At 41.7% G+C, this 12,731-nt stretch overlaps 1 protein-coding gene across 1 annotated transcript; it reads left to right on the forward strand.

Annotated features, from left to right (window-relative positions):
- The first annotated feature begins 9,166 nt into the window (after window positions 1–9,166).
- LOC143588580 (cold-regulated protein 27-like) lies at window positions 9,167–10,929 on the forward strand. Its single transcript, XM_077069546.1, has 5 exons — window positions 9,167–9,218; window positions 9,970–10,149; window positions 10,240–10,459; window positions 10,541–10,635; window positions 10,716–10,929. The coding sequence occupies exons 1-5, from the start codon at window positions 9,216–9,218 to the stop codon at window positions 10,770–10,772; spliced, it is 555 nt and encodes a 184-aa protein (XP_076925661.1). The 5' UTR covers window positions 9,167–9,215; the 3' UTR covers window positions 10,773–10,929.
- Window positions 10,930–12,731: the final 1,802 nt, after the last annotated feature.

The following is a 12,731-nucleotide window of genomic DNA, read 5'->3' on the forward strand; positions in this document are numbered from 1 at the left end:
CGCCTTAAGCAAACTTGCATCTGTTGGGTTCAAGCACCTCGCAAAAGACGTCCACATCGAAGTCCTAGCTACGCCGTCAATAATGAACAAAGAAGTTCTGGTTTGTTCAGAAGCAGAGAAAAATTGGATGACACCAATCATAAATTACCTCGCGAGAGGTATTTACCAGAAAAGAAAGCAGACGCGCGAAAGATCCGCCATAAAGCGTTAAATTACACAATTCAATAAGACATCCTATATAGGCGATCATACTTGGGACCACTTCTCAGATGCGTAGACCCACAGGACGGAAATTATCTGCTTAGAGAAATCCATGAAGGAATATGTGGCGTACACGCAGGTCCAAGAATGGTAGTGGCCAAAATAATGAACACAGGATACTATTGGCCAGGCATGCATGTTGATGCCGAAAAAGAATTGAGAAAATGCAGCGCTTGTCAGCGCCATGCACCAAACACCCTGCGTCCAAAAAACGCCATGATACATGTAACAGCTTCTTGGCCATTTCAGAAATAGGCAATTGATATAACCGGACCATTTCCAGAGGCGCCAGGCCACGTGAAATTCTTGATGGTAGCGATCGATTACTTCACAAAATGGATCGAAGCGAAGCCAGTAGCAACAATCAACGCAACCAGCATCAAGAAGTTTATTTGGGAATTTATAATTTGTCGGTTTGGGTTACCCATGAGTTTAGTCAGCGACAATGGAACACAATTTGCTGACCAACATATCCAAAAATGGTTGTAAGAGCTCAATGTCACGCAGACGTTCACCTCTGTTGCTCATCCACAAGGGAATGGCGAAGTAGAACGCGCCAACAGAACAATCGTGGGTGGAATCAAGAAAAGATTGGCGAACCACAAATCAGGATGGTTCGATCAGCTACCTCACGTACTATGGGCCATAAGAACGCACAAAAACACAAGTAACGCAGAAACGCTGTCCAGCCTAACTTATGGTACCGAAGCAATGATCCCCGCCGAAGTTGGCATTCCGTCGCCAAGAATCACAATACCGAAGGACAACGACGCAGAAAGGAGGCTAGATCTAATGCTTCTCGAATAGCGTCGAGAGTTGGCTGCAATAAGAGAACAAAATTACAAGCGCCAACTACAAAAGTATTACAACACCAAAGTGAAAATATGTGAGTTCAATATCGGAGATTACATCCGTCGCAGCAACGAGGCATCAAGAACACAACCACAAGGCAAACTAGCGTCATCTTGGGAAGGCCCATACCAGATCAAGGAAGTATTGGGAAAAGGCGCCTACACTCTGATGCATCTCGATGGCTCAACGATTCCTAGAACATGGAACGCAACACAATTGCGAAGGTGTTATATGTAAATCGATTCCAATTGTAAAAACAGGTCAAGGGTCAAACTTGAATGGAAACGATACTCCGCATTTCACAAAACAAACTTTTTTCATTCATAGCGAAATTTACAAGCGAGCACTTACGCCCGCGCACAACAAAAAAAAAATAAAAAAATAAAAACATAAAGAAGACAAAATAAAAAACCTAATCTACATCGTTGATACTCTTCCCAGAGTCAACGATAGCGTCATCTTCTTGACCGCCAGCAGGAGTGGCGGAAGGTCCAGCTTGCGAAGGCTCGAGCAAATTCCTCAACAGCTGCACGCCATTCTTTTCCTTAGCGTACTGAGCAACTTGGGAAAGAATAGGAAACGTAAGAGAATCATATTCCATCTCAGCAACGGAATACTCCTTTTCCACATCAATGGCGTGAAGAGCGTAGGCCTCAAGTGGGAGGTTTGTTACGCATATGCGTGATAGCATCCTCAAATCCAGCCTTGTGACCAAGCTGTTGGGAAGCATTAACAAGGGTTCCAACGCAACGCGTCAAATCATCATCGCTAATGATGCGTTGAGCAACCTGCACACAAAAAAAAAAGAAACCATCAAAATAAGGAACAAGAAAGGAAGCAAAAAAGCGGAGGAATACCTTGTAAATAGCATGTTTCAACAACCAATCGCGGTCGGCAGCAGTAGCAGCACGCTCAGAAGTCAAAAATTTAATGGTCTCTTCATTGGAAACCAGTGTGTCAGCTAACTTACATGTATCCGCCTTCCTCACCGCGGCTTCCGTCTCCAACTCTTCAATACGCTTTCGAAGATCAGCGGTTTCACTCTCGAGTCGAGCGGAAGCCTCCTTGGCAGCAACAGCGCGGCTGCGTGCGTCCGCAAGATCAGCGTTAGACTTCTTGCACGCAGCCTCAAACTCCTTATAGCGGGCGGCGCGGTCGCGGACAGACTCCGCCAGGTCTGCCTCAGCCTTAGCCAATTTCACTTCTGCATCGCTTAAAGCTTGGCGATGATCAGACGATTCTTTACCCGCTTTCCAAGTGCCGGCCTCAGCATCTTTCACCAATTGTTCCATCTCACTCATGCGAATACCGACATCAATTTTGTCCTCATGAAGGGCACGATTCTCGCGCAGCAACTCCGCAAAACAAGAGAACGCTTGGACTTGGTGAAAAGCGGCGTCGGAATACAAACTACTCCGGGGCCGGATTTTACGAGCGATGCGCTCACCAGGAGGAACCGCATACTCCAAAAATTCAGAGCAAGTGGCAGGATCCTCAAAATTGGCGCCACAGTTAACCTTCCACCGAGGGCGAAAAACTTGGCTTGCCTCCATGGAGTCGCGGGGGTCCATATCCACATCTAGCACACCCCCACTCAAGCATCCACTCAACCCGCCACTGATACTGCCTGGGATTTCGAAAAATTTACCCTGCACCATCACACCAAGGCGAAAGGGAGGCAGCGGCACAGCTTCATCACCATCAAGAATTAAAGTCTTTTCTGGTGAGGACTGTCTTAATTTCAAAAAATCAGCAACAGAGAAGCCCGCTGATTCAAGACTAACCTTAGGCAATTCGTCCACAATCGCCTTCATCGGTTGCACAGACGAAGCAGGTAGGGCGTCAACGGGAATTGACCCAGTTGGCGCACGAACAGTCGTCACAATAGTTTCGGCCTCAGACGGGCCAACCACACCCGCCATCATCGGCAAACTCAGCATCTGTACATTAGGCCCAGCCTCAGACAAGCTGCTAACACTTGTCATCATCGGCAGACTGGCAAAAAGAGCCGCCAGAGAAGATGCAACGCCAGAAGTGGTGGGAAGAACAGTCGATGAAGAAATCGCCAGCACGCCTGAAATGAGCAAACGACTTTAGAAAAGGTCAAGCTCAGACAAAAGAAATAATAGCAAAAATTATACCTAACGATTTGACAAGACCACGCTTGACAAACCCGCCAAGACTAGGTTTCTTGACGGCGCGGAGCATCTCTTCATCATCTTCATTAATCACAGGGGTGGGACCCAAATGGTGTGGAACAGTGAACGCCCCACCCGCTGAAGAAGAAGAAGAGGAAGATGGCCCGATAGATACGAAATTTGTATCCACAACGGTTCCAGAAGCTGCAGCTGCAGAAATCACATCAGCCGCCACCAAAATTGGAGTGGCAACCGTTGTGGTTAGCGCAGACACAACAACCACAGGCTGTGAAGATGTTGGCGAGGAGAAGCCAATAGAAACCTGTGCGGAGGTGGTTGGGGAAGACGCCATGCTGGCACTCAAACCAAGTGCCTAAAGCAATGAAGCGGAAGAAGACACCGGAGCCCCAAAGGGAACGGTGGAGATCATGACGACATCGTCGTCATCATCCACAGCGTCTCTTGCGGCGGTGTCTATCGGAGACGCAACCGTCTCCCCACCACTGTGTTGTGCCCCCTACCACTGCACTTAGGAAGGCGCACAACGTTTGATCGTCTACCTGAAAAGGAGAATGAAACGTTAGCAAAATAAGCAAAGTAAAGTGATTAAAGCAGCTGAACTTACCACTCTGAAGGGTAACAGAGCTAGGAGGTGGTAGCGGCCGCGAGGCAGATGATTGCCCCGTAGGAAGAGGAAACACAAAGTTTCGAGCGGTCCGAGTAAGGATCGGCTCCTCATGGGGACCTAACTCCCTTCGCCCTAACATCTTAACGCCCTTAGGCGCAGGTTGCAGGAGGAGCATGCGGTCATCCACCTCTGAAGGGAAACAAGTAAGGATACTACTAAATAGAATATACATCAGAGCAAAAGCAAAGAAAACACTAACCTTGACCAACATTAAGAATGACCGGTACAAAAGCCGCATCATCCCAGATCTGACACATGCCGAATAACACCAACGCGCGCTCCGAATAATGACGAAGCGGAGACAGGCTAGCCTGCAAAGTGGTGAACCAGTCCGAACCGGAATAAGGAGCCACTTTCGGCTCAGGAAGCTCCTTTACATCCGTGAAGAACATGGAACGCGACACCTCACGAGCAGACACGTAGAAGAACACACCCTTCCACTCATGCAAACTGGGTGGCGCATCTAAGGCAATAGCCTTTGCACTAGGGCGGGTATGCAAGTTATACCATCCCTGGGCGAAACGCCACCGGTAAAAAGCTGATAACCTATCAGCCGTCGCAGTAATGTCGAGGCAATGACAGGTATATTCGAAATGGCGAAGGCGAGCCATTCCAAACGAATGAATCTGGCTAAGATGCAGCCCAAAACCACCCAGAACATCCACCAAAAACCGGTTAAGGGGCAAACGGAGATTGCCCAAAAAGAAATACTCTCGGTACACGGAAATCTTGCCGATAGGAGCCTCTCGAGCAGTCCTACCGGGGGCAGGCGGTTCAGGCTCATACTCAGGGCCAAGGTTATACAGCCTGACAATATCGTTGAAGTCCTCGGCAGACATGCGACAACCGACGAACTCCATGGAATTATTCTTCTTAGTCCTCGAGGTTTGGGAAGACTCAGCCATAAAATAAATAAGGATTGAGGGAAAGAAATTGGGAGATAACGAAAACGGTGAGAAATGGTGCTTAAAACGGTGTAACCTCCCCCTATTTATACTAATTGCAATTAATGAGGGACGGGGATACAAAAGGGATAATTAACACGTGGTCCAATCAGAAAGCATCACGATAACAGGGTGCCAGAGGATATGTGTTACAGCTGCGCGCCTCACCGGGATTCTCGCCCACTCGCCTGGCACAAGTAGAAAGTCTGCAGGACAGAGCAACCGTCGTCAAACTGTCACGTCCAGCAGTCGTTTCACTGACCTGCATTTAATTCACTCCTCCACGCCACATTACACGTCATCCATATAAAGGGAAACATAAAAGATAAGTGTTGGCAAAAATAGGCGCCATCATGAGATGATTTCAGATAAATCACCCGCCAAAATAGGCGCCATCATGGGATGATTTCAGATAAATCACCCGCCAACATAGGCGCCATCATGGGATGATTTCAGATAAATCACCCGCCAAAATAGGCGCCATCATGGGATGATTTAACATAAATCACCAGCCAAAATAGGCGCAATCTTGGGATGATTTCAGATAAATCACCCGCCAAAATAGGCGCCATCATGGGATGATTTCAGATAAATCACCCGCCAAAATAGGCGCCATCATGGGATGATTTAACATAAATCACCCGCCAAAATAGACGCAATCTTGGGATGATTTCTGATAAATCACCTGCCAAAATAGGCGCCATCATGGGATGATTTCAGATGAATCACCCGCCAAAGTAGGCTACGTTATGGGATGATTTAACATAAATCACCCGCCAAAATAAGCTACGAAACGGGATGACTTAACATGAAACAACCGCTAACCAGCGGTTACGATTAAGGAAGTCACCCGCCAAATATGTGAAATTACCCACAAAAATAAACCAAACCAACAAGGAAAAGAGGTGACAACCATAAGTCTATGATAAGTCCACAACCCCACTTCTTGAAAGAAGGGCGACTATGGACTAGGGGGACTTGTAGAGGTAGGGTATGAAACCCACCATTTGACAAAGTATAAAACTAATTGCATACGCTTGGCGGAACAATAGGCGCCAGGAAATCACTAACGCCGGGCGTAGTGAATGGCGCGAAGAGTGGAGTCCAATATAACCTTTTCCTGACACCTCGGGAATGGTAATGCAAAAGTCCCACCAGCATGGGACAAAAAGATGGTGACCCACATAGGGATAAACGCCAAACCAATGGGGATAGGATAACACATAAATGACGGTACGAACAGTACAATCACGTCCTTGTCAAAAAGCCATGATGCCCACCAACTTCCACCAACCACCACGACCACACGAGTGGGGAATTGTATTGGTGAAAAACCTGACAAGGTGGTTGGCCACACTCTCTCTCCTCCGGCTATAAATACCGCTAAACCTCCAAATGGTAAAAGATATACTTTCTTCTGCTATCACTATCAAATTATATTACCTTGTACTATCAAGTACTGATTTTCACGCCGGAGGGTGGTTACGAGAGAATCCTCCCCATTCCTCGTAACGAGCCCACGGTGTTCTGTTTTGCACGGTACACTTGTCTGCGCCAAGAAGGTTTTATAACCCATCGTGTAGAATACCCATCCATTACCCTCGGACTAACGTGTTAGACCTTAAGGGGTGGATCCGTGTTTATTCATCCACCTAATTTTTTTCCCATTAAACTCACATCCAAGCATTAGTTATACACACTCTTTTACTCTTCCCTGGAGTTAATGGCCATTTTCGTCCCTTTGGTTTGCTGTTTTCGCCACTTTAGTCCAAAATTTGAAATTTTGTCAATTTCGTCCTCACGGTTTAAAAATTGGCCAATTACGTCCCACCGTCTAACGACATCCAAATATGTCGTCAGTTTAAGGGGTATTTTCGTCTACTACACATTTTAGTAATTAAAACTTAATATATATATAGATATAGATATAGATATAACCTAAAAGAATATAAACTCACTCTCTCTCTCTCAACCGGAAGTTCGGCAACCACCACCAACCCACGACCACTTATGACCGCCACAACCACCGCCTATGAACACCGCATCCTATCAGCCCCACCGCGTGTTACCATCACCACAAACAACTCAGATTTCGTTACACGATTTCCCCAAACTCAAGTCCAGCCGACTGCACCACTAGTATACCATCAAGTGGCTGTGGTAAGCTTTTTCTATCTTCGATTTTCAAGTAGTTCGATATTTTGTTCAATTTGAAAATCAGCGAAGTCACGTTGTAATGTTCTGACTAGGGTTTCGTCTCTCCGGTGCCGGTAGGCGGTCGTAAGCGGTAGATTTTCGTGGGTTTCCGCTCGTTTTTCCGGCGAAAATCCCAAATCCCGGCCACCAGAATCTTGGCATCGAATAATGAATTGGAGGGTAAATTAAGGGTTAACTCAGTATTGATTTAAGGGAGATGGAAGATGGGTTGGCTGGGGATTTATTGTAAAGTTTTGGTTTGATATGTGGGGTGATCAGGTGGACACAGGTGGGTGTGGTGGTGGGTTGGGGATGGTGGTGGAGGATGAGTTGGAGAAGAAAGAGAAAAAGAAAATATGTTTTTTTTACTTACTTATTAAAATATTTAGTAAAATGTAATAAACGAAAATACCCCTTAAACTAACGACATATTTGGATGCCGTTAGACGGTGGGACGTAATTGGCCAATTTTTAAAACCGTGAGAACGAAATTGACAAAATTTCAAACTTTGGACTGAAGTGGCGAAAACAGCAAACCACAGGGACGAAAATGGCCATTAACTCCTCTTCCCTGCCATCAAGTTAACCATCACCACACAACCACTTAACCACTACCACTAGGCAATTCCGGCGACCATTGTATGGGCCCGGCTGAACCCTTCCTGAAGAGGCGACAATGGTACTAATGCTAAGGACCAGAGGAAGCAACCGCAAACTACCAAGACTGCCACCGCAGCTCACACCACTCGAGTACTCGACCACCATTGACCATTCAACAACCACACAGTTTCCCGATCAACCTCTCTCTCTCTCTCTCTTCAGATCTGAATTGCTAGAGACCCTATCGATTTACCGGCAACTCGTCAATCCCCACGATTTTCCGGCTACCCGACAAAATTGATATATAATGTATCCCCGTTCATTCAATCTATCAACCCCTCACCACTGAAATCAGCCATACACCTACAAATTTGATATATGAAGAGGGCGATGGTGGCTATCAGATATGATGAACTGTAGCGTCTGGTGGTTTTAAATGCAAAATCTGGGCGGCGATGGTTTTTGGGGTTGGCGGTGGTGGTTTTTGATTGTGTTTGGGTGGTTTTCAAATGTGATGGCCCGGTCTTTGGTGGTGGGTGTGGTTTTTGTCGTTTTGATAGGCTAAGGTCTTCGATGGTGGCAGCCTGGTTTTCAGTTGTTCCAAGTGCAACGGTGGTCTTAGACTTCAATGGTTAACTTTAGGATTTAATTAAAAAAATACTTATTCCTTTTATTTTGTGCCACATAGGGAAAGGCTTATAAAAAAAGAAAAAAGAAAAAATAACGAAGTCACCGAATTACCCCTAACTTAACGTATAAAAATAGATAGAGTTAGAAAAAAGTACTAAAATGACAAGTTTTAGAAAAGTGAAGTAGTAATTTGCAATAAATTTAAAAATGGTACTAAAGTTGCGTAATTAGACAAACTATATGCGCTAAAATGACACTTAAGTGTTATTATTATTATTATTATTATTATTATTATTATTATTATTGTATATTTTCTAGATAACTCAAAACTAATAATAATAAACTAAAATACTAAAGAAGAATATCCTTACTATTACCTTAGGAGGAAAGTAATCCAAAACCATAGGGCAATAATGTAAATTTGGAGGCATGGTCCGGTCCAATCTAGAAGTGAGGCTGATATTTTGAGTCTTGAGAGTAAAGACAATCAATCCATAAAATATCTAGTCTAGTCTAGTCTAGTCTAGTCTAGTCTAGTCTAGCTCACAACATAATTAATAAAAATCGACGGCAAAAATGAAAAATATTAAATATCTGATCTTGAAGCTCTGGCTGACGTGGCTCCAAGACCACGTGTAAAAGCATATGACAGCTGGCAGTTGTTATTATTCCTCCTAAACGCACTTTTTCCTTTCAATTTCTCTTTCTCTTTCTCATTAGAAAATAAAATATCCAAAGCACCAATTAATTTTGATTTTTTATCTATACAAAGATCTTTATCTTTATTATCAATAAATAAATAAATAAATATATCGTGAAAGATAATATAGTTTCTCCTTCTACGACGGCGACGGTGACGACGATGTGTTGGTGAATGAATTTGTGGAGCAGGAAGAGACTTCAATTATGGTATAATAATAATAATAATAATTAGTTAATTACTCTCTGTTTAAGCATACGTTTATTTGTGTTTAATTGTATTATCATCTGTATGCTTTGATTTACCGGTGTGATTCTAGGTCTTTTTAGATTTTTAGGTTTTTTTCGCTCTTTTTGTATTGAATTATGCTTCTAATTTGTGTTCTATGAATATTATTATTGTTAATTTTGTTAGGTTTTGAACTAGAGTGTTGTATTATGGAAACTGATATATGTTATGGTGTGTGTGTGGATGCTAGGTTTTCACGGTTTGTATTGAATTTGGAGAGTAATTGATTTAAAATTAGGAATTTAGGATATATGTGCTTCAAATCTCGAATTTGCGAACTTGTAGGTTTTCGACATTATGCTAACATGTATGAAAAGTTAGTGATATTTTGGGCTTAAAGCAAACTAACTTTTGAGTTTTGTTGGATAACTAGCAGTTTAATGTCTGTGTGTGGTAAATGTTAGTTATTGTATTTTTCTAAAAGCGGATTTGTGACACCTTAGTTAAAGACTTATATCTCAGTCATCACACATCGACTCTTTTTGGGCACATTAGCAGTAGATAAAAAGTAACTCCACAGTTAAGCGTGCGGAAGCATAGTGGAAGTGTGGAACCACCAGTTATTATCTTATGCCTATTTATTTTGTTCTTAGTTCAAATCTGTTCACATGATTCTTATTCTGTGTGTGTTGTTTTCTCATATTAGGTGCTAACTATAGCTTGGTGTTTCAGGACTCCCAGAAAGATGAATCATCCAGGTGGACCAATGAGAAACATAGTTTATATCTGAAGTCGATAGAAGCATCATTCGTTAACCAGTTATATAACTCGTTGGATATGCAAACTTCTCAAACACAAAATCCTTTCTCTTCTGATGCAATTTCAACTTTAAATTGTATCCCTTCAGGCCAGGTTTAAAATTTGATTCATTTTATACATTATTAGTTCCATTATCCTGTTTATATTATACACTTAATCCAATTTATGTTACTTATTTGTCAGTTTAAGGTTCTTCAGCGTGGCCGTTGGTCAAATAAATGTTTCAAGAAAGAAAAATCACATGTGAAAGATGCAGATAAACCTCGTGTTTCTTCAGGAAACCCTTGGATCCAACATTTCACAAACGGGTCCCTCAAAAGACTATCTTCAACATCAACTTCACTGAATTATCCCGTAACAGACTCTCGGTTGCATGATCAAGACATGGGCTGTAGTAATAAAGGTACTTTTAAGCGACTTACAGTTTGCAAATTACTGAATTAGCATACTTTTTATAATGTGTATTAACATTCCATCGTTGCAGAGGTGACGGATCAAAATTTTGTTGAAGACACCACGTGCAGCAGAAAAAGGACGAGAACTTCAAAAATCACTCACTCGAGGTCGAGCAATGATCAGGTAATTTGGGAAATTGATTATAAACACAGTTGGTATTTTTATTCCTTTAGATCATATCATTTAAAGTATTTTTAAATCAGGTTGTTCCCGGATGCACTTCTGAAATCCCGGATAGTTATGATTGTTCGAAAAAGTAAGGCTCTACTGCTGTTGTAAATGAAAGAACACAAAATGAGGTGTTCCAGATGAGTGAGATGACCATTTATATGTTTCTTTTAACCTACCTGAGGTTATTAAGTGTTAACCCAGGTTAGTCTATTAAAGATTTGGTAGTGCAGAATTGGATGTGGGTTCAAGTGTAAAGAATTTAAGTGTAGATTATATCATAATGAGGTGGGTGAAAACTTTTGAGACGCGAGATGTTTCATCTACTTGACTTGGAAAATCAAGATAGTTAGGTTGATGGTCGATTAGTTTGCTCATTTTTTGTTGGTGGTTAGTTTGTTTAGTTTGTTTGTTAATTGATATCTATGTTATTCAAATTTGTTAGTTCGTTATATGACTGAAAACTGTAATATGAGTTTGGTTATTAGAAAGCACGCACACACTCGTACAAGGTATGCATGTTTGTTTTTTTAGCTCTCCAACATAGAGGTGCACAAATCGGGTATTTAAAAAACCCGGAACCGGGTAGGAACCGGTTCCGGGTATGGTCAACAAAAGTCAAACCCGGTTCGGTTCCGGAACCGGTTCCGGGTATAGTCGGGTATTTGACCGGGTTTTGACCAGTTCCGGGTCGGGTTTTGACCGGTTCCTCCGGGTTTTTTTCGGGTTTTTGACAGGTTCCTCCGGGTTTTTTCCACCGGTTCCGGGTCGGTTCCGGTTCCGGAACCGGCTCCGAGGAGAAATCCTATACCCGGTCAGGAACCGGTTCCGGGTATGGGTTAGAACCGGTTCCGGGTCGGTTCCACCGGTTCGGTTCCGGAACCGGTTATTTTGTGCACGTCTACTCCAACAGGTTACATCCATTTTTGTACTACCTAACAGGTTACGTGTCGCAATTGTCCCACAGGTTACATCCATTTTTGTAATACCTAACAGGTTACGTGTCGCAATTGTCCCAAGATGTTGTCGAGCCAGTACACATAACATGTCGCGTCACTTATGATGTTAGTTATGTGGTGTCATGTAACTTTGATTGCCAACGACCAAGATTTTAGTAACTAGGATATCTATAAAAGTTGTTTTGTTAGACTATCTATAAAAATAAGAATTGAATAATTACATAAAAGTATTTATTATCTTTTTATCCAGTTTGTTTTTTAGAAAAATTGTTATAACATTGAAGAAAAGGCAAATCTCTAGTATCAACTCCAGTTCTATAAATTTTTAAAGTAGTAATTTCATATAAAAAGTATCTTATAACCACTCAATTTTTTAAAATGGTTTTATTTTACTTGAAAACTACTTTTAAGTACTAAAATATTAAATTTTTTTATTTTTCATTATATTATATGTTATTAGTTTCCATAAAAAATAAAAATAACAATAGTTCATAAAAGTACACATATATATATAGCTCATAATCTACATATTTAACTAGCACGTGTGAGATACATATATCCAACTTCAAAAAATACATGTATGTGCTTCCGTAATCCACACTTTTTTTATAAAATATAATAATATAAATGTAAAATTGAAAATATAGGGTCAAAGTATTTATATTTTGGGTTATGAAATGATAATATTGTTGGTCCGTTGGTAAAATAGACGGAGAGCCTGTTTTCATTCCCAAACTTTGTCTATTAACCGATCAATACAATCAAACTCTATATATCGTTTAATTAACGCTTGATTCATCATCATTCTAATAATAATAACAATAACAACCCTAATTGATGACGCACGGTGCCTGACTTTGAATTCGATCACATTCTTATAGGTAATAATCCATTCTTTTCTGGATCTGTAATTCGTCTCATGAATTATTAAATCATTACTTATTCTTTTAATAATAAATAAGTTGTTTTTTCACAATGTATGCTTTATTATTATTATTATTATTTTAAATTGTTGGATCATACAGACAGACTGTTGTTTTATGATTACATACATGCAATTTATATATATATATATATTGTGTTTATTACTTT

This window comes from Bidens hawaiensis, unplaced genomic scaffold (assembly GCF_021521415.1).
Source record: "Bidens hawaiensis isolate Kalapana, Puna unplaced genomic scaffold, B.hawaiensis_p1.1 tig00036471_1, whole genome shotgun sequence".
Taxonomy (NCBI): domain Eukaryota; kingdom Viridiplantae; phylum Streptophyta; class Magnoliopsida; order Asterales; family Asteraceae; genus Bidens; species Bidens hawaiensis.

Excerpts from the sequence above, each read along its gene's own strand:
- LOC143588580 (XM_077069546.1), top strand. Across the intron at positions 10,150-10,239 it reads ATTGTATCCCTTCAGGCCAG|TTTAAGGTTCTTCAGCGTGG; the intron begins GTTTAAAATTTG and ends CTTATTTGTCAG. Across the intron at positions 10,636-10,715 it reads CGAGGTCGAGCAATGATCAG|GTTGTTCCCGGATGCACTTC; the intron begins GTAATTTGGGAA and ends TTTTTAAATCAG.